This window comes from Neolamprologus multifasciatus, chromosome 23 (genome assembly GCF_963576455.1).
Source record: "Neolamprologus multifasciatus chromosome 23, fNeoMul1.2, whole genome shotgun sequence".
Taxonomy (NCBI): Eukaryota; Metazoa; Chordata; class Actinopteri; order Cichliformes; family Cichlidae; genus Neolamprologus; species Neolamprologus multifasciatus.
Genome location: NC_140460.1, coordinates 13,860,711 through 13,881,379, shown reverse-complemented (window position 1 = coordinate 13,881,379; position 20,669 = coordinate 13,860,711). Strand labels below are relative to the sequence as shown.

Genomic DNA, 20,669 nt, shown 5'->3' with positions numbered 1-20,669 from the left:
AATATGGTATCTAAAGGCAGAATAACACACCGCCTACCAATACATGACTAAGAGTGTGCAGGCTAACAGTTGAGTCCAAACCAGTGTGACAACTAACAGATTTTCAGCTCCATCCAAACAGCACTGACCTTAATGTGACTGAGACAACAAACGCATCATAGTCCTCTCAACGTATCTTCTTTAAAATATGTCGGGCGGGTTTAACGTGCACATAAGGTGGAACAAAAAGAAAAGAAAGTGATGATCCAGTTTGCAGATATCATTGAACGTGGAATATGTGCCAGATGCTCGGTGAATGGAGTTTTATAATCCACTTTCGTGGTTGAATGAGTCTTTTGTGGCAGGTTTTCGTTGTGCGTCTTCTCCACAGAAATAATATTCAGATTTTTTCACTCACTTAAATACTTCATGTGTCATAAATGGTGCATGCGGTAAAGGAGGAAAGCTCATGATTCTTTCAGATGTCAATAAAACCCAATGGAAACTTGTTTCAAAAATAGTTTTATTAAATACTTCATGTCCTAGCTATCATAAATACAGAAAACAATAAGTTATGATGGCTATTGAGGAGCTGAAATGGAGAAGGGACCATCTGTTCTGAGGGGGTCTAGGTCTACGGGTGTTAGCCGCTCTGGGACAGCTGAACTAAATCCCACAGCAACGGCTGGGAGAATTAATCCTAGAATAAATAATGGGGAGACGGAGCACCTTTGGCTGAGGACAAAACCGTGTCCTGACAGGATCACAAATGAATCCTCCTCCCCCAGCGACCACAGCTTCCCTTCAAAGTTGAGTCTTCTCTTCCTGAGAGCGGCCACTTGTCAGTTTTCGTATTTTTAAAAAGTCTCTTCTGTTGAAAGTCTGCGCCAGGATTTCATTTCCCTTTAAGATGAAACAAACAGAAAAATTTAAGTGATCATTTTTACTAATAATCTGTAAATAAAAGCTACAAACTCAGGACGTACACATTGCTGCCAGACACGATTCTCTCCTGGTGTTGCTTCGTCAGACTGAACCTCCTGAAGAACGTGGGCAGTTTGAGCTTCGCTCTGGTGGATCTCGAGGAAATGCTGAAAAGAGAAAAGGCTCTCGTGTCAGACTGGGCTTTGGGAAGAATGCTGTAGAGCCGAGGCGCTAATGAGAAGCTGTGTGGACAAATGGACTGCTCGGCACTAATGTGTAAATGACTCAGTATGACAGGAATTTTATATTCAGCACTCCCTCCAAAGAGGTTTTGTTCTCAGTTTCTGCCATTTAAAACATTTTCAGTCCTCAACTTCCATGCTGTAATGTTTAAAAACTCAAAATGATAAACCCACCATTCTCCTTGTAACTGTTTATCTTCTATCCTCTCCTGCGCAGCTGTTTGCTTCTCGCCGTCCTCCTCTCCATCTTCTTCTCTTACGTCCACATCCTCCGGTATCTGGTCCCACAGCTTGCTGTTGACCCACAGAGCTTCTCGAAGACCTCGACCTCGGCCTATGCAGGTCACCCGGCGACACAAAGGGCAGCCCACGGTGAGCAGACCGTTCCTCTCCGTTGACATCCTCTCCAGACACGAATCGCAGAAGGTGTGCCTGCAGTGGAGCACCCGGGGGATCCTCTCCACCCGGGAGTAGGGCAACAGGCAGACGCTACAGTCGCCATCCTCACAGAGAACCATGGTCAACCCTGACAACTTATGGACTGAAGGATTTTTCTACAAAATCTAAATTTTTAATGGGTGTGAAAAGACTTTCTGCAAGTCCAGTGTTTAGAAACAATGGTGAAGATGATGGCTCCTGCAGGTCCCAAGCTCACCAAAGTGACTCCCTAATACATTTAAAAAAACATTTTTATTAGCTATTAGAAGCATTGTTGCATCAAATTTAAGTTACATTTGTAGTTAAGATGTCCAATTAATATCTAATAATTTAATATTTAAATAAAGGTTAATCTGGATTATTGTAGTATTGATGTTTTATTCCAGACAATGGACCTGATTAGAAAGGACAGCAATATACCAAAATACACTACCATCTACTATCTTATGCTGATTTGAAAGAAAAATGTTTCAATAATAATAATAAAGAGTGTACTTACAGCTGGCCTTTGCGTGTAATTTATTGTCCGTCTTTGGCTGCACAGCTCAGCCTCTCTGCAGTAAATGGTGTCAGAAATCCGGCTCGTCTGCCTCCTGTTAGGAGTGTCTGTTGGGTTTGTGGGGGCGGAACAGAAACGTCTCCAGCTCTTTCTCTTTCTCACGGCCCACCCAGCATAACAGCTGGGGAAGCAGAGCGGCAGGGACGCTCTTTGTTCAGTGTTTGACAACAGGCAGGTGGAGAAACGGGGAAATGACGCAATGGAAGGCGGGTGTAGTCAAACAGAAAAAGTAATCTAGTTAGCTTTAACATTAAAAACATCCTTATGTTTCAAGATAAATTGAAAAGGGTTGATATTTTTCAGGAAAAATAGAAAAGTTGGGCTCGTCCGGGATTTGAACCCGGGACCTCTCGCACCCAAAGCGAGAATCATACCCCTAGACCAACGAGCCAGCTACAGGAAATCCCGTGGTAGCGTTTTTATATGTTAACACATCCATGACTGTATTTAATGAACAATAATCGCGTCACTATAAGACCATATAATCGCAACCTCAATATAAGGACTAACCGATGTCAGCAAATTCGGAATCGGTAAGAAATATTTTTCCTTCCAAAAATACAACTGACCACAAAGAGTAGGGACCCTACACTATTTTCTTGGTTTCTACCTTGACTAGCACAGCATATAAATCACCGGATCTGAGACCGTCCTACTTTGGCAAATCGTCCTATAAGTAGGATAATTTGAAAGTGACTTCTGACAAATCGTAACCCTAACTATAACCCTAATCATAACCATAACAAATATTCACATTGGCCTAAAAAAATGAAGTCAATTTGGGGTTTGTGTTTTTGCGCACGCGCAGCGCATGCGTAGAAACAACGGGTAGACTGTTTAGTGTGGTGGGACAGATCACACCACGACCACAAGACAATTCAGAAGTGAAAACGCGCATTAGCTTGAAAACTGGTAGAAGTGCTGACCACTTACGTAGACTCCATAGTCGAAAATTCACTGCAGAAGTTTGAAGTAAATATGTCAACAGTCCTTAACGGTACAAAAATTGGGCTCGTCCGGGATTTGAACCCGGGACCTCTCGCACCCGAAGCGAGAATCATACCCCTAGACCAACGAGCCACGTGTTCATAGGATGTCTAACAATATCCTTTAATCTTCTAAAAAGCCAACAGGATGACCTATATTATGATAATATTTGTTAAAAATCGTTACAGGCAACAGAGAATTTCCAAACACGAACTGTCACAGCTAGGCGTGTGGATAACAAGTCTGTTTTGAGTATTTTAAACCAGCTGCTTCCTGTGCTCTGAAGTTACGTACAGCGTGTTGACATCACATGCCGTGGTGGAGTTACCGCCATACCTCAGGAAGCGCGCTGTTCGGTTGTGCAGTGTAGTCCAGCTAGTGATGTAAACAAATAAAGTTGGATGAGTTGACACGGACCAGCCACAGCCAGCAGCTAACGTGAGCTAACAATGCTGTAAGCAGAAACCACCTCCGTGTAGCAGTGAGGTCAGCCTTGGTTTAGTTCGCTGTGTATTATGGGTTGCTAGTAACGTTTATGGTTGCTAAGTTATAGTAAACTTCTTGCGTAGGGAAAGGGCACGTGAAACGCGCCCGCTAAGCCAGTCCGCTTTAAGTTACTAACAGGACTGACGTTACTTTGAACCAGATGGAGGCTTTTCTGGGGTCGATGCACAGCCCTGATCTGAGGTAACTTGCACTGCGCTTAAAGAACTAACTTGGGCCATGAGCATTTACAGAAATTACACCCTTTTCGTTATTTGGCTTTTTCTTTCAGCTCAGTCCTTTCATCGTGTGAGCCGGAGCTTCAAGAACTGATGCGACAAATTGACATCATGATCAACGATCAGAAGAAGAAGTGGGAAGATGAGAACCGCGCCTTGGAGCTCAGGCTGAAAAGTAGAGAAGAGGAACTTTTAAACTCAAGGAGCACAATTGAACGGAGGGACCTGGAGGTGAAATAGAAGAGCCTAAGAGTTTATACTAAACAGGAGCAAAGTTCTAAAAGATAAATAATGATGTGTACACGTGTTGATCCAGTATTGGTACTCCTCCCTCGATCCCGTTAGTGATGTTCATGGACAGGATATCAAAGTGTAGCCGGTGTGAGGAGGTGTCCATTGTGGGAACCTCAAAATCACATCCCTGTGTTGTGCAAATGATCAGATCAGCGAAACTTCAAGATATAAATATAAAAGGACATACATATTAACATTAATGTTTCTGGGACATTAACAGGTAAACGGTGCTGCTAGGTGTGCACATATACTTTGTGGCAGAGTGCAGTGAGGTGTGTTTAGTCTTGATCAGTATGTGTGGGTCTGACCCAAGTAGATGAATTAAAGAGTCTGATAGCAGCAGACTCTCAGACAGTGAGGTTAAAAGAATCTCCAGGTTGATGAGCTTCACACCGACTACAGATTCGGCCTTCCTGATGAGGTTATTCAGTCAGTTTGCATCCAACAGATATTATTCTTCATCACAGCATGACCATCAGCATGCACTGGAGCAGTTTGCAGCCAGGATGAGGGCCTGCACCTAAAGTGATGGGAACGTGGAGTGTGATGTGCCTGCAAACTCCTAAAGTACGTGCTGAAATCTGGAGAATGACCTAACGAGTGTGGTGGTAGATACAAGCAGCTGAAGTGAGTCTGGGTGTAGCGGTAGGATTAGGAGCCAGGAGATCTGGAGGGAGCTCAGAGTCGAGGCACTGCTCCTCGCTGTTAAAAAGAGCAAGTTGAGATGGCCTCTAATCAGGACACTTGCTCCCTTTTGAAGGTTTCCCAGCGGTGTTGCTTCGTCTGCTGCCGCCAAAAAGCAACGTCAGATGAGGAAAAGAAAAATGGATGTTGTTGATATGATTAAATCAGCCTTTGTTTAAGTAAAACTAGATTTGGATCCTTTATTTTTGTTGATAATTTGATGATGATACAATTTGTAGATTGTGAACCTGCAATTTTTGTTGGGCACCAACGATGAAGTGGGGTGGTGCGTCAAGGCTCAGTGTGAATAAATAAAGAGCATTTTGAGTAGAGACCAAAAATAAAAATATGCAGCTGGTGATGAGCATAGCCTCAATATAAGATAGTTGCTAACACAACTCATAAATTGAGTGCTCATATTAACTCTTTCCAACACCATTACTGTCCTCACCCATGACTGTAGATTGGATTACTCCGCAAGCAGCTTGAAGATGTCAAGACTTGTCCACAAGAGTTAGCCGCCAAGTACGAGCAGCAACTGCACAAACTCCGTGAAGAGGTGCAAAAACTTGTCTGTTACAAATCTTTTCTGCTTTTGCTTGGGCAGAAGTTTACAGTTTTTCTGTTTGTACTCACTCTCCTGCATGATTTCAAATATAGTAAGTGCATTTTTATTCCTGCAGTTGGATAAGTTAAAGAGAAGTTACCATAAGCTTCAGCGCAAACACCTCAAGGACGCTAACGCAGGAGTGAAAGAGACAGACCTCCAGAAGGTGAACCCTGACATCACCCCAGTCATGCCATTGGACTGCTGCTGTCTTCTGGGTATGTGAGGTATAATGAAGCTCCCCTCTCTCTGCAGGAATATCATCAGCGCTCTCTGGAGTGGGAGCAACAGCGCACCCAGAGCCGGCAGGAGCTCACAATCCTGGAGACCGAGAATAAGAGCTTGAAAGATGAGCTCTCACACATAAAAGTAAGTTCAGTGACTTCAGCATGTGAAGAAAGCAGAGGCTTGTTTGTTTTATTCACCACGCGTTTTCTGTTGTTTCCAGTCCCAGTGGGCAGCGCACCAAGTGGAGAGGGAGCACAGGGATTGCTGTCTGGAGGTGCAGCGCCTGCGCTCTCAGCTGGAAAAAGCTCAGAGAAGTCTGCACACGCAGGAGCTGGAACTGGAGCGTCTCCGACCACTTGAGAGTTGGCAGGTAGGTTCAGAAACCTGGGGAAGGTGATAGGACTGAAGATTTCCAATTAAACAACACTCACAACAAGTTTCTCCGACATGTATTAAGCCTGAAAGAAAAGTTAAATGAAAAAGACTTTAGTCTACCGATTAACTTTATCAGTGTCGAGAAACTGAGCTTTAACATTTAATCCAGTGCCCATAAACCTCTTAATGTTGATTTTTCAGTTAAGCATTTACAAGCTCAAAGTTCCTCATAGGTGCCAGGTTAAAATATGTTTTAATCAGCTGAGGATCCGCTGTTTTGCAGGTGCTTTCTGAGGAATGGGAGGAGCTGGACTCCCAGGGTGCATTTGTGCGGCAAGCCAGTCTTGAGCGCCAAAGACTTCGTAACGAAACAGCCAGATTCAACCAATCACTGCAAGCTAAAGATCAAGTCATTCGGTGGGTGTATGTCTAGCGATGTAGTTCAGCAACTTATACAGAAGGGGGCGTACTGCGTCCACACTGTAGGCAGGATATTGCTTTGTAGCACTGTAGCTTTCCAAGTGACTGACTCTGAAGTATCCGCAGCCAAAACGAGAGCTGATCAAATTCTTTAAATGCTAAGCAAACTGGCCATCTACCTGCAGACTGTGTCAGTTGTAGATGTAGGGAGTGTGAAAAATGTGGTATAACCGGTCTGTGGGCTACTCCTGCTTGTGCTGTTGTTGGTCTGTCAGCGACTGTTAAATACGACCCGAGTGTTGAAAACCACAACAAGTGTCCACTGCAGCCACGGTCTGTACTTTTCATACTGTAGTTTTTCTAATCTTTAATGATTGTTTCATGGTTCTCCCGTCCCTAGTGAACAAGCCTGTTTATTTAAAATTACAACATTAGTAATGAAGTGATACTTTTATCCAGCCTGCATGAATCAACACATCCTCCTAACATCTTTTCTTCATCTTCTGATGTTTTCTGTTGGGAAAAACAATTAGCGATTGTCCATCATAAAGGTTGCCATCCTGTGGCTTTGCGTGATGTTCTTGTGCAGCTCTCTGGAAGACTGTCTGGTAGCTCAGGGCTGCAGCGGTGTGGAAATCCTCAGACAAGAGCTGGAGAAGACTGCAGCCAAGCTCCAAGGTGCCCAAGCATATCAGGGTCATCTCAAGGCTGAACTGGCATGTCTCAAAGAGAGGTAATGTTAGTCCGCCCCTTCATGTAGTCCAAAACCCAAGTTAGTTTTTTAGTCTTTTAGTCCTGTCTTGAGCTGAAGCAAATAGTGAGTGGGAATGGGGTGCACCTGATTTATATCACCAGAAGAAAAATTACACACCGAATCACTTTTCTCCAAATCAGAAGTATTTTAGGATTCAGCTATCAGGAGAAAAGGAACCGTGGGAGCAAAAAGTTGCAAAGTGATGCTAATATTTTTTAGTCCTTGTCTGGGAATATTGAATATTTATGCAATGTAGCTTTTGAATGTCTTTGGACCTCAGTGGTCCTTTTTAAATGTGTATATGCACTGAAATCAACCTGAAGTAAATTAAGAAAAAAATGCAGAGTACACAGAGTTGTCAGTGGATTTCATTCAGATCTTTTTTCTGTGCGAGTCATTGCTTTTATTTGTCTGGACTCAGGCTGCAGGTGGTGAGTAAACAGAGAGATGACAACTTGAAGACGGAGCAAGAACTGCGAAGCCTGAAAGCTGAATGTGACTCTTCTATGGCTGAAGCGAAAAGGGTCTGTGTTTTTGTTTTTGTTCATTTTTTTTTTTCATCAGCTCTGCGTCACTACCTCATGTCCTGCCTACGTTTGATCTACAGCTCAGAGAGGACCTTGAGCGGGCCAGGCAGACTCACAGCGGCGAAGTTGAGGGAATGAGAAAGGAGGTGTCAAAGCTGACCAGCGAGCTGCACGAGCGCGACCTCGCTGTCACCAGTCTGAGCGCCTCCTCGTCCAGCATCGAGCAGCAGCTTCGCAATGAGGCGGAGCGATCAGAGAAGAAGTCTGCTGAGCTCAAAGTGAGTTAATTCAGTTCAATGCAGCGCCAGTTCACAAAAACAGTGATTATGTAGGTAAAGACTTTGCAGAATTTCTTCTAGAGAGAAAACTGGAATGATCAGACGAGCCTCTATGAGCAGCAATCCCTTTAAAAATGGAGATAACTGGGCTGAGCGATTGACAGCCATCCAAGGCCCCTTAAAGCATCTTCTGCTAATAACAGCAAGTTTATAAATGATCTAGATTAATGGACTGCATGAATGCTGTACTGGGCAGGGACTGGACAGTGAAACTTGAAGCGTTTACCCAGAAAAACAAGCTGATGGTGTAACGTCCCGTCCTTTGCTGCTCTCCGTTTGTGTAATTAGCTCTCTAGAGCACAGGTGTCAAACTCCAGGCCTTGAGGGCCAGTGCCCTGCAGGTTTTAGATGTGTCCTTGATCCAACACAGCTCATACAAATGGCTAAATTACCTCCTCAACATGTCTTGAAGTTCTTCTGAGGCCTGGTAATGAACTAATCATGTGATTCAGATGTGTTGTTGACCCAGGGTGAGACCTAAAACCTGCAGGACACCAGCTCTCGAGGCCTGGATTTCGACACCCCTGCTCTAGAGCCTGTTTGTTTCCCACCTAAGAAATATTGGTACATTTATATTCAACAGGAGGAGTATAATCAATCACAGAGGTTGAAAAATCTTTAACTTATGCGAATGGAATTCATCTGTGTTCACATACACTTGCTTTCACTTTACATTTTGTATAAACTTGTTTTTACAGGCGCTTTGATAAATAAGACACTTACTCACAAACCTCGATTTCCTGACGGCTGGTTTGCTATTTCTTAGCATTTATTCTGTATCTCCGGCAGATTAATGCAGCCTGTTTTATGCCAAATGTGAAATTATGTTGTATTCTTTCAGGTTCATTATCATTTTTCTCATTCTTTCACAGATGACTCAGGCACAGCTGGAGATGGTACAGGCTGAGAACCAGCACCTGAAAGGTCTGCTGCAGAGACTGCAGCCTCAGTCACCAAAGGTTTGTCTGCTTCGATATCAGTCATCACTCATGTTACAGACAGGAGCCTTCTTTGTGCCTCTTCTGTGCTTTTTTACTAAGTCCGAATCACTCCTCTGTCATTTTACCCCTCTGAATCACTCATCGCTCCACAGAGGGGAGGCTCCCCGCTTGCCTCCCTGAGGGAGAGTTATGTGTCTTCTCTGAGCAGCCTGGAGCAGGAGAATCGGCAGTTAAGGCAGACACTCGCTGAGATGCAGTCACAACTTGAGGCCTCCAATCAGAGCAGTCAGGATAAATATGAACACGCTGTGCTCAGCCATGCTGCGACTGACCAAGAGCAGCCTACGTTTAACAGGTAGCGAGTATATGTACACAGACAGGCTACTTTCCAACAGTGGTCGCCTGTAAAAGAGGAAGATTTTCAGTATTTTGTAAAAACTAAGATATAAAGTGTTTTTTCCATATTAGATTTAAATAGTTTGGGGTGTTATTTTGTCACAGGCCACAGGAGAACATGCAAGTCAGAAAAGCTCAGGCTCTAGAGAACACCACTCGCTATGAAGGAGAGATCCAGATGCTCTTTAAAGAACTTCAAACCTCGTCCAAGACGTCCACAGGTCTGTCCCGCAGCCAGTCCCAAGGTAGCAGGCCTCATTCATCTGCCTCCTCGTCCTCCAGCAGCAGCACCACAACAAGACTGTCCACGAGAAACTCTGTGCCGGTCCTAAGCTCCAGCAAATCTGCAGCTGATGGACAAAACTCGAGCCCGGGAGACTCTCTGACCAGCAGCGATAAAGAGATTTCGTCTCCCTCTTCAGAGGTGAGCCTCATCAAAAATGATGTCCTGTAACATTTAGTTTAGTTTTTTGGGGTGATGAATCCTAAAGTTGCATTTTTCTTCCCTCTTTAGGACCTTTTGTCTGCATCGCTGACAGACACAGTGGTCACTCGTTTCCTGGAGGAAGAGAACCTACGGACTGAGGAGCTGCTGCAGAGTTTGGACAGCCACATCTTCGGGATGAAGGAGAAGAACAACAAGACGCTCTCCACGTTCCTGCACAGCAGCTCGGAGCTGGAGTCTGCCCAGATGTCAGTGCAGGATGGTCAGTGATGGAGTCACAACAGTGCCAACTGTGTTCTTGTGCTTTATTATATTATCATGAATGATCGCAGATGGGTTAGCGCGTCCCTTGATTGAGTGTTTTTTCACATTTACGCCTCGAGTTAAACCAAGTGTTCCTTAACAACCGTCTGTAGTAAAGGTTGTAGGCTGTTACACTTGAATGTGTGTTTATCTGTGTGCTGGAAGAAGCTGAATGTAGCTTCCAGGTCTGAAAAGTGAAGCCAGAAAGTGCCTTGAAGCTGTATTTTTTCTAATGGCCAGCAGGGGGCGACTCCCACTGTAGCAAAACAAATCCATTTAATTTGAAGTCTGGGAAAAATGGCCAGTGTCTCCCTTTGCCTGTGACTTTGTGTAACACTTTCCTGATAAATCTATGGGCTCAGTCTGTTGCTTGAGGTCATAATGAGAACAACGTGATGTCTACTTCGCAAACGGTCATCCCCTTTAGTGTCCAGGAGGCAGTTAAACTTATATGCTTTAAGGCATGCCTCCCTTGTGATTGACAAGATGCTGCCCTAAATCCTGCACTGCAAGATTGAGGAAGCAGGAGGAATGTGTTCGAACACCACGTAAGTCAAATGTCCAGGTAGAAGGACAAGATGATGAAGTTTGAGTAGGAGAACTCGGTTGGTCCAAACTGCTGTTTTTGTTTTTTTGTTTTTCTTGACCTGCATATTTTATTTTATTGTCTGGAATGCAGCATCGATGGGACGTTTGCATTTCCATCCAGACAGACTGACGGTGCAGCGAGCCAAAGGAGGGTCCATCCTCCCCATATGTCTGTCATAACTTAAAAATACCACATCGTTTACACTGTGTCCATGATGGAGGGAGAGTCAAACACACACACACACACACACACCCCATCATCAACACCCGTCTGCAGAGGCCCTCCAGCCCGTCGAGCGCAGGAATGCGTGCACCGTGCCAATGCTGTCATGGACCTTCATCCCCTGCGGCGTGCTTCGTCCTCATCATTAGAAAGCTGATGGAATGTTAATTTCTTCCATGTGCACCGGCGAAAAAGCCGAGGGGGGGGCGTGGGGACAATTTACTGCTCTCCCAGTGAAGGACGCTCTGATCGAATGGAAATAAAGTGGGAAACAAATCTCGAGAAGTATGTGTTTTTCATTTTTGCCTTCATAATGTTACAATAACAAAAGAGAAGTGATGTTCAGCTGAGCTCGCTGACTTCTCACTTTGGTATTCGCGAGCCTGCTTTATGAGCGCTTAAAGCTCCAACAAACAGCGCTCAGGAATTTGGCAAGGCAGGCAATCCTCTGACTCTCTGCAGAGGGAGGTGAAAAGGTTTTTATATGTGCTGAGATTCCTTGAAGGGGCCTAAGTAAAAGGGAGGAGGAATTGATTTACTTATGTAATAATTCACAGAAAATAAATTCAGGCTGTAAGATGATTAGTTTAACGAACTGAAGTCTTTTCACCTTCTCGGGGTTGATGCTGGTAGTTTGATGCAACACGAGAGGACACCTACCACCTCGAGGACTTGCTTTGAGGCAAGGCTTTGAGAAATTACTGCAAAAGCTATCTGGACTGGTGAAGTCAGTGCCGCTCGGCATGACTTTGTCATTTTGCTAAAAATTTTAAAGCACGTTTGATCAAATTTGACTCGTTTTTAATCGTTAACTGTTCAAAATACATCCTCCCTCAAAGTTGATGGATTTCAAGATGGCTGCAAAGTGATGAGACTATTGATGACTGTGCAAGAAATTATAATGAAGTCATCAGAGTCGGCCCTTTCTCCGTCCTTCATTACTTCCGCGATTTGTTTCAGACAAAAGAGAGATGAAGTGCGTTGACCTTGTTTCCCATCCTTTACCTCAGAGAACCAGCAGAGGGAGACATCACAGGCGGTTACAAATCTGCACAAGTCAATGGCAGAGCAGCTGCCAAGTTTAATTCTCCTGTTATCTGGCGATATGCTGTAATTCAGAGAGAGCTGTGTGGGCTCACAAGAGGGTCTAACACCTCACCGAATGTCCTTCGAAATACCCGACATCAAATACACAAGCAAATTAGTGAATCCTCTGTGGGAATATCGGCTCACAGTTATCAACTGATCTTGATGGATTGAGATATTCGGGGTATTTGTTTGAGGAATTTCTGCTATCTGTAAGATCTTGTCACGGGAATAAAGAATGAAGCTTGATTGTTTGTGTAAAGGCTGACTTATCTCTGAATGGCTGAGGCAGTGCAGGTTCGTGGGGATTTCTCAGAGCAGACCGGTTTGATTTGCCAGCAGATTTTGAGATTTCTCAGCATTAAGTGGTTGCAAGCTTGTAGCATTGAAAGAGGTTTTCAACCCTTTCAATATTTGAACTTATCGGAGGTCAGAGATTGCTTTAGAAATGTTACCAAAAAGGCCTCAAATGTGGGTTTAGCGTGACTCAGACGGTTAATCGCTTCTCACACGTTGTTGTACCTTGATGGATGTCATATTTAATATGTATTTTTGTGAGTTGCTGAACTTCTTTCACAAGATAATAACTTTTCCCAGAATTGTTGCTGCTTGCATGTACTCTTTGTTGCACATTCCTCTCTGAACATGCCAGACGTGCTTCGCGTGTGTTCCACCTCTACTTCCAGCCATGTCCCTCATATGACAGGAACGTCCCATTGTTCTTAAGAGTGTGTGTGTGGACAGTGTTGGAAGATGGGGGTCAAAGGGAGTGGGTGCAGGCTGCTGCTGGACTCTTCTCGTGCGGCAATATGGCGGCTGACGTTTGCTGCAGGATGCTTGGAATGCTGCAGAGACAGAGGGGCGCGCTCTTATCGGCGCGGCAACAGAGTCAGAGAGGCAACGAGGAAAAGGCTCTTTCCTCTAACACACAATGAGCATGTTAACAAGTGTCCCAGTTACAGTGTGTGTTTGTACGGTAGTATGTAAACAGAGGTGGAATAAGTGCTGGGATCACAACTTTTTCTGTACAGTAGCATGCAAAATTTTGTCTTCATACCCTAAACATTGTATGACGTAAAGGCCCTGAAAGTGCATGAAAGTGGCTTTGAATTTGGGACTTTTAATTCATGTTATTTTTGCAACTCATAATCTCTTAAGTAATGGAGATGTCCACAAGAAATTTCCAGCGCTAACAAAACATCTAAGGTCGGCTTAAAAGAAACTGTTTTTTTTTTTTTTCTTGGAGTATCACTATCATGGGATAGAGTTTCAGTAAACTGCACCAGTTTAGTCTGAATGATGCTGATGATTAAAGACTGGATGTTGGATCAGTTTTCTAATCATTCACACAGCAAACCCTTCAATGGTGTAACCCACACATCTCCTGGATCACTCAGTTCTACTTTGCAGGCAGTGATGTTGATGCTAAAGTAGGTACAACATTTCAAACCTGGTAAGACAGTCAAAGAAACCCACAGCCAGTACGGCTTTGCTCCAGTTAATCAAAGCCAGCTGAAAATCTGCAGGCTGTCTGGCACAGAAACCACAAACATTGTCAGGATTGTCAATATTCCTGCAAACATACCAGCGGTGCTACAAGTTAACACTGGTCTGGCTGTGACTGCTGTCTGTTGTAATTCACGGTACCAGCTTTGTCATAGACTTCAGTGTGTGACTCTTCTCCTGCTGAGTCTCAGCCAGTCTGGCCCTCTGCTGGGAAGAAGGAGGCCCACCTCTGTCATACATAGTAACAGGAATACTTAGACCTTTGATGCTTTATGTGCTCATGTTTTTTTGAGTATTTCCATAGAATCAGAAAACTTGTAAGACTGACAGTAAGATTTATACTTTGGATCCATACCAGGCTGGTATTTGTGTGTGTGTGCCTGCAGGAGTTTTGAATTCCTTCCACACTATCCTTTAGCCCTGAAGCAAAATGAATTGAAATTCTTGAAAAAACAGAGCAGATAGTAACTTTTTGATATTCAGCTGAGTAAGAACAGGAATTATTTGATGTTGTCTTGTGTAAAAGCTATTTAGAGCATTCCTTGTCCACCGATGGCTAATGAGGTCATCTGTTTGGATCGCCTCATGCAATTAATTTGCAGATCTCCCCTTGCAAACACCCCCGGGCTACCCTCGTTCTTTCTGTCTTATGCAATGGCATGCACAGGTTGAGTGCGACCTCGATGCCGTATTTTCTCCTTGTGCATTTAGGTGCAGGCGATCATGATGATGATGCGATCACTTTTATGTTGGATTTTTAGTTACATATATAGTATTTTCCTGCAACCTAATATGCACGACTTGTTAAAACACTGAATAAAGCGATTGTTTGAGATTAAACATGGGGTGATTTGCTTGAAGCCTGAAGAGAAAGTAGAGAGAAAACAAAACAATAGACAGCAAGTGATTATAATCTACGCCCTAAAAGCATCCTGGGATACGCTGATGAATTGGTAAGGGGAAAAGTCAGTTTACATTCTTTCAGTCGCAGTGACATAAACAGCCGAACATGTTTTGATTTGTACATCTTTCCGAGAGAAGAGCCTGAAGATGTGACGTCCTTCCTCATTTAGAGTAAAAAAAAAAAAAACCCTTCTCGTCTTTCCATGACACTGTGGAGATGTAAACCAAAGGAAGTTTTCTGCTTTGTGAAACTATTTTAGCTCTTTCACTGTCACTTGAATTTTGCACAGATTGCCTCGCTAGTTTGTGGTTAATTAGCTTCTCTCGCTCTTAATACAAAGTTAATACAAAACATGACTGTAGCTACCATGACATCACATGTTTGTTTGTTGAAGATTCAAAACAAACCTTTCCTCCATCGCCATCTTGGTTATAAAAAAAAAACGGATGTGACGAGGTGGGCAGGTTTGTAAAACTGATTATGATTAACAGCTTGCTAGCCACTGATTAATACCACGTGTGATCCTTCATTTTCCTGTGTGTGTGACAAAAATGATAAAAATAGACTTCTTTTATTCAATATAAACCCCAATGAGTGACTGAGCCTATGAACTCAACAGGAATGTGTTTACAGAAGTCAGAAACTTGTTTTCTTATTGACATTTATAGACCTTTTTGCAGCCGCAGCTATCGCCATCTGGTGGCATTCAGACAGAATGCAGGTTTTAGGCACTCGTGCATAATCTTCTGACCCAGATGTTCTGACCCATGTTTATTAATTTAACCAGCTAAGTTGGCACTCCACTCTCTTGTCCAAATATGGTAATGCTTGGGTTCGAAAAAACTTGCATGGCAACTTATTGTGAAGCATCGGAATGGCAAAAACGCAAACGATGACCCTTTGAAATAAATCTAGAACCAGAGGCTGTCAGATTGTAAATAAAAGGTAGATGTCACCAGTTTATAAGTAAACTATGCCGAAAATATGGTGGACGTTAGTGTTTGTTTCATGAGTTATTTCAGGGACAATTGCGGAGAATGCTTCGGTTTACTGTGAATAAATGATCGTGAGCCAAAAATGCCTGTGTGGAAAAAACACACAGACAAAGTGCTTCCTTCAGTGGTCAAACATGCCATCAAAACATGGCTGTTTTCATATCAACCAAACAAATTGAAAAGAAATCTGATAGCTTAGTGGATTGTGTACAAATGTGTATACACGCGGTTCTCAAGAGGGAAGACTTCATGGTCCATTACTTTCAGGCAGCTGTTGTCACTTGACAAAGAGGTGGGGGCAGATAACAGCAGCGTTATCAAAACTGAATCTCTCTACTCCAACAATACCCTTTTCTCCCAGTTTTCCCTGAAGTATGCAGGAGGCTGAAACATCCAACCCTGCACCAGTCAATACTCCTTTTATGTCTTAGATTTGCACCTATGTGCTGCAGCAGGTACCTTCTCATTTGCTCTACAGAAATTATTGACCCTCATCAGTTTCCCCCTCTTTCATGCCTGGGTCAACTCTGAGGCGACTGTGCATTTAAGTCTTTAATTACACAGGCCATAAAGTCGTCAGTGTTGTGGGAGATCAGAGAGAAAATCGTCATCACCTGTGGTGATCACTCTGCAGGCGGGCCGGCTCATAAATCAGCGGGCTCTAACGGCCGCTCCTCCTGTTGAGGATTCAGATCTGACGTTTCATTTTTAATCAGGTGTGCTGTGGTTTAAACTCATCTGCGGCTTTAAATGTGTTTGACATGTTTGGGAAGAAGTGACAAAGCTTTAAAAAATGCAAACACAGGCCAAGAATGTGTTTGCTACACAAACATTATCTCAGGTATGTGAGTGTTGCAAGTGTTTAATGTCAGTTGGTAGTTGTTAGGTATTTATTTATTCCCTTGTTGGGACAGGTCACAGCATCAGTAAGGTAGAAATTTAAAGTGGAAATGTTTGCTTAATGTAGCAGAAATGAAGTAAAGAGGTTTTTTTTTTTTTCATTTGGGCCGTAGAGGAAATTGAACTGCACTATATGTATATTAATAATACATTAAAGTATGTGAGTATTTGGACAATACCACCAATTTTCAGCATAAACTAAACGGTTGCACAAAAGTATTGGAATAATTAACGTATTACAGACATTCAAAGTAATTGGAGAGATTTTAATTTAAACACTCTTGTTCATCAGGCTCTGTTTATGTTCAACTTTTTTTTTTTTTATCAGTGGATAGTTAGAGCCAAGTATTTGGACTGATACAATCCACCACAGCAAATCAGCCAGTTAAAATTTCAGTCATAATTTAGGGGTTTAACATAAGGAATTACAACACAGCTCACCATTTTCAGAGGATTAAAGGTAACTGGAAAAGTGGCCAACAGTTTTATGGCCTGGTGAGGCCTTTTGCATTCAACTACGAGAAATTAAGCAAACTTGCATTTGGTAGCTGCTCCCTGGAACTCTCAATATGAGCTTTAGACATGTTGATCCAACTGAGTGTTTCTTTTCCTTCTCGCCTCCTTGCTCCACATTCAGAAAATTAAATTCTAAGGAGTATGTTCTGAATACTTCCTATTTATCATTGCCCCCCTGCCGTCTAAGAATGCCATCGGGCACGTAGTAACCACCTGTCACTGCACTATCAGCGGGCTGCAGGTCTCCTCCCATGCTCTTAACGTGCTCTCCCTGAGCTACACGTTGCTCCAAAGAGAGTGAATTTGTATGCAAATGGCTTTGCTTCCTGTTCTCTATCTGCTTGGGCAAAGGGTGGGATTTCCTCATTCCTGACGTCTGACCCTTCCACTCTTCTGTCTCATGTTTCCCTTCCCTTTAACGGCAGTCTGCCATCTGGAGATGGAGGTTATCACAGCAGACCTGTGCCTCTTTACATTTGTTTACTTAAGACGTCTATTTACCAAACCTTTGTGCTGACGTAGTTCTTGAGAATATGAACAGGTTATGTCTGTTGGTGTAGAAATCCTCATGTGCGTGCCTTTAAAGAGATCATTAGGGGAAATGTGCTACAAATGTCAAATAAAGACTCACCTTGATCATCTGAATGCTGTGGTTAGTTAATAGTGGAACTCTGATAAAAGTATAATTTCTTTTATCATAATTAAGTATCTGGAAGTTAAGTCATTTAGAGCATTTTTTTTAATGCTTTGTGCACCACATGACAGAATTTGAAGCCACAATATGTTTTTTGTTCAACACGATTAGCATTGGTGTGGAGATATATCATGGTTTGAATAAACTGCACCAGTTTAAGGTCTGTGATCCTGAGGAGCAGAAACAGGTACCTTGGATGTTTGATCAGGTTCTCATAATTCACTAGAGAAAACTTCAAAAAGTGCATTTAGGATAAACATTCAAGGCTTTTATCACCATAGGTGGCTGCTCAGAGCAAGTTGGAGCAGATGAAATGTCTATTTTTTTGTTGTTTTAACCTACATTTGATATCAGGCTCATCTTCTAGCCGGAATTCCTTCTGTGTAAATAAATAAACACATTTCCAAGTAATTTTTTAACACTCGTGAATGTAGCTTATGTCTGTGAGACCGTTTAATATAGTTCTTTTGAAGTTATGAGATCTTAAAAAAGTATCAACCTAACCTTGTATACTTTGAAGGTCTATAAGTTGAACAGTTTTTGTAGCTTAAAGTTGACATTTTGCACACCTACAATATGCTAAAGTTACTGTAGGGTTTGTGTTTTTCATTTAAAAAGGGACCTGAATTAACACAGATCCACCATGGAGACAAGTCAGATTTAGCCACACAGACTGATATTCATTAGATTCTTTAATACAAGAAAATATCAAACTTAAATGTATGAATAATAAAGCAAAGACATAACAATATAACTGATGCTGAATATTAAAGACCATTTTAACAGCTCAGAAGTACAAACATGTTGCATGTCAGTAAATATGCAGTAACATTTTCATCTTTTATTGTTATCTGTGTAATAATGGTAGATATTAATATTTTGAATTGTCCACCATAGAACAAATAACTATAAATATGGCTGGCACCAATGTAAATCTTTGCTGGCGTCCAGTCTGTTGCAGCCAATCATGGTTGAAGTTTAGGATATACGCAGTCTGCCCCAGAAACACTTTCTCCAAACACTACGGTGGAAAACTGGCAGAAATCGGCCCTCAAAATCCAGCGAAACATCCGTAATTTTAGAAAGGAATGTCACATTCCTTTGCAGTTGACTGAGCCCAGTCTTTCAGAGTGCCTCCTATCAGGAAGTGCTGCACAATGGGAGCAAATTGCCAGAAACACAAAGTCAGACATTTGGGACAAAGGTGGGGGCAGACAGAGGAAACCGTGTCAGCCCTCATACAATAACCTTTGCTGCCACACTCGGATTCAATAATAAATATATCCAAACATGAGCCAAAGTCGGATCCTCTGGGGAGAGACATTGATTAAGAATAAACTCAGAAGATTTACAGCCAAAGTGATGAGTTACTCCTCTTTGACAAAAGGGACGATTCTGATCTGATTCAAACTAAACAAAGGTTTTTCAAACTTTAATTCAGGCAATGACAAGATACAGAGAAAACACACACACAGCACGCATATAGCAAATGTTCTCATTCATATTTTCTGATGCATTTGTTTATATTTTTCAAACTTACGGGGTTTCAGATGCTCTTAATGTCTGTCCTGCTAAAGCACGCTGTTAAAAACATGTCAGGTATTTGCATTGTTTAAAGTCTTCAGTGTTTAGTACCTGACCTAAAAAGACTACTTTACGTAAGCTGGATGTAGAATATGAGAAGTGGCATTAGTCCTAAAAACGTGTATGAAGACAACATCCACCAGGTGCTCGCTGTGTTTTCAGCACTTATCTGCTGTATTTGATGCACTGGTCACTAAATTAGCTCAAAATGCTGCTGGTTAGAAGCACTGACTAAAACCATGATTCTTCAGGCTCATATGCAGCCGTTTGTCCTGTTATTATGTGAAAAACAAGAGCTTAGACATCATATTGTTATTCATGATTATTTGGCAAATTGAATAACAAAGTGTAGTAAAAAAAAAAAAATAGTCCTACTTCAAAAGCTTAATATTAATCTATAGTTTTATAAATGACATTTATTTAAATGTCCTTGTTATGTTGAAAGACATTACACTTTTCAGAACCTCATAAATTTTATTAGTGGGTCGTTACAGCTTTTGATGACTAATTACTTCATCATATTTCTGGCTTACTTGATTCATATTAATGCAAAATATCAGCAAAACAAGAACTTAAAATTTGCCCAAATTAGAATATTATACTGACAATGTATTGTTAACTATGTGGTGTTAGTGTGTTTAATCATTTTCAGATTCAGAGATTTGCTTTTGTTTTGGGGGGTAAGGGGATTATAAATGTAGTGATTAACCCTTTTATTACTGGCTTTACAATGGATATCTCAGTGTTCAGCCCTTCCAGTATCAAAGATATTTGGTGTCTGGAGGTCGACCACCTGCTCTCCGTCTGACACGCTGCCATTTCCAGGCTTCCAGCACCGAGACATCCATCTCTAGTGCTTGGCAGATGGTTCAGACTGAGAGGTTTTGCCCTCACCGTGGCTTTAGGAGACGTCTTTATCTGGCCTGGAAGCTTTATCCCAGCCATCTGCTCACAAAGGGTCTGCACGGATTGGGGAGGGGGCAGGCGAACTTATATGTGCAAACACATACAGCAACAGCGTTGACACGAGGCTGATTGCTGAGGCTTGTGGTACTTTTTTGGATCCACGCATGTTGAAGAGTTTGGATCAGGCAAAGAGATGGTAGCAGGTTGATTTTCTTTTCTTTTTTTTTACAGACCGCAGCAACATACTCCAGGTGTTCCTCTTTGTATTTTGGAGTGGCTGTAATGTACGTGCAGCCTTCTTTCTGTTTTGTATACAGTGCATTCTTGTTGCAGGAGTCCATATGGTGGGGGCCCGACAGGTGCATCTGCCTCTGAGCTGCAGGGCAGTAGATACTGAGCAGCGCTTTGTTTCCACAAAACATCTGCCTCTTGGCCTGAAGCCCTGTGAAACCCAACTAAACCCCAGTGTGGTTTCAAAAGTCAGCCATTCATTAAGATTCTCACAAAAGTCAACTTTTTATGTTGACGCTGGCTCAGCAGCAGCAGAGTTAATAGAGTCAGACATGCAGGCCTTCACAAATCCTTTCTTTGTCTTTATTTTTAA

General features: G+C 42.5%; 2 protein-coding genes and 2 non-coding genes across 7 annotated transcripts; 1 reads left to right on the top strand and 3 right to left on the bottom strand.

Annotated features, from left to right (window-relative positions):
* Nucleotides 1–485: 485 nt before the first annotated feature.
* LOC146491203 (uncharacterized) lies at nt 486–3,583 on the bottom strand. The gene is made up of 5 exons (XM_085150311.1): nt 3,466–3,583; nt 2,083–2,290; nt 1,320–1,812; nt 966–1,070; nt 486–882 (listed from the first exon to the last, which is right to left on the bottom strand). Exons 3-5 carry the CDS (start codon nt 1,661–1,663, stop codon nt 837–839), a joined length of 495 nt encoding a protein of 164 aa, XP_085006437.1. The 5' UTR covers nt 1,664–1,812; nt 2,083–2,290; nt 3,466–3,583; the 3' UTR covers nt 486–836.
* On the bottom strand, nt 2,462–2,533 carry trnap-ugg (transfer RNA proline (anticodon UGG)). The gene has a single exon. It is a non-coding gene; the product is annotated as a tRNA-Pro (tRNA).
* On the bottom strand, nt 3,151–3,222 carry trnap-cgg (transfer RNA proline (anticodon CGG)). The gene has a single exon. It is a non-coding gene; the product is annotated as a tRNA-Pro (tRNA).
* Nucleotides 3,584–3,693: 110 nt separating the features above from the next.
* On the top strand, nt 3,694–19,533 carry cep63 (centrosomal protein 63). Of its 4 annotated transcripts, none has more exons than XM_085150299.1 (15): nt 3,694–3,816; nt 3,905–4,082; nt 5,293–5,388; nt 5,513–5,602; nt 5,692–5,805; nt 5,885–6,034; nt 6,323–6,456; nt 7,049–7,192; nt 7,635–7,737; nt 7,821–8,018; nt 8,951–9,037; nt 9,172–9,374; nt 9,521–9,839; nt 9,930–10,122; nt 10,873–19,529. In XM_085150299.1, the coding sequence occupies exons 1-15, from the start codon at nt 3,776–3,778 to the stop codon at nt 10,929–10,931; spliced, it is 2,109 nt and encodes a 702-aa protein (XP_085006425.1). In that variant the 5' UTR covers nt 3,694–3,775; the 3' UTR covers nt 10,932–19,529. The 4 variants fall into 4 exon arrangements, with proteins under 4 accessions (XP_085006425.1, XP_085006424.1, XP_085006426.1 ...); XM_085150298.1 differs by having other exon boundaries at nt 10,843–19,529; XM_085150301.1 differs by lacking the exon at nt 3,694–3,816 and adding an exon at nt 4,613–4,712 and having other exon boundaries at nt 3,968–4,082; nt 10,843–19,533.
* Nucleotides 19,534–20,669: the final 1,136 nt, after the last annotated feature.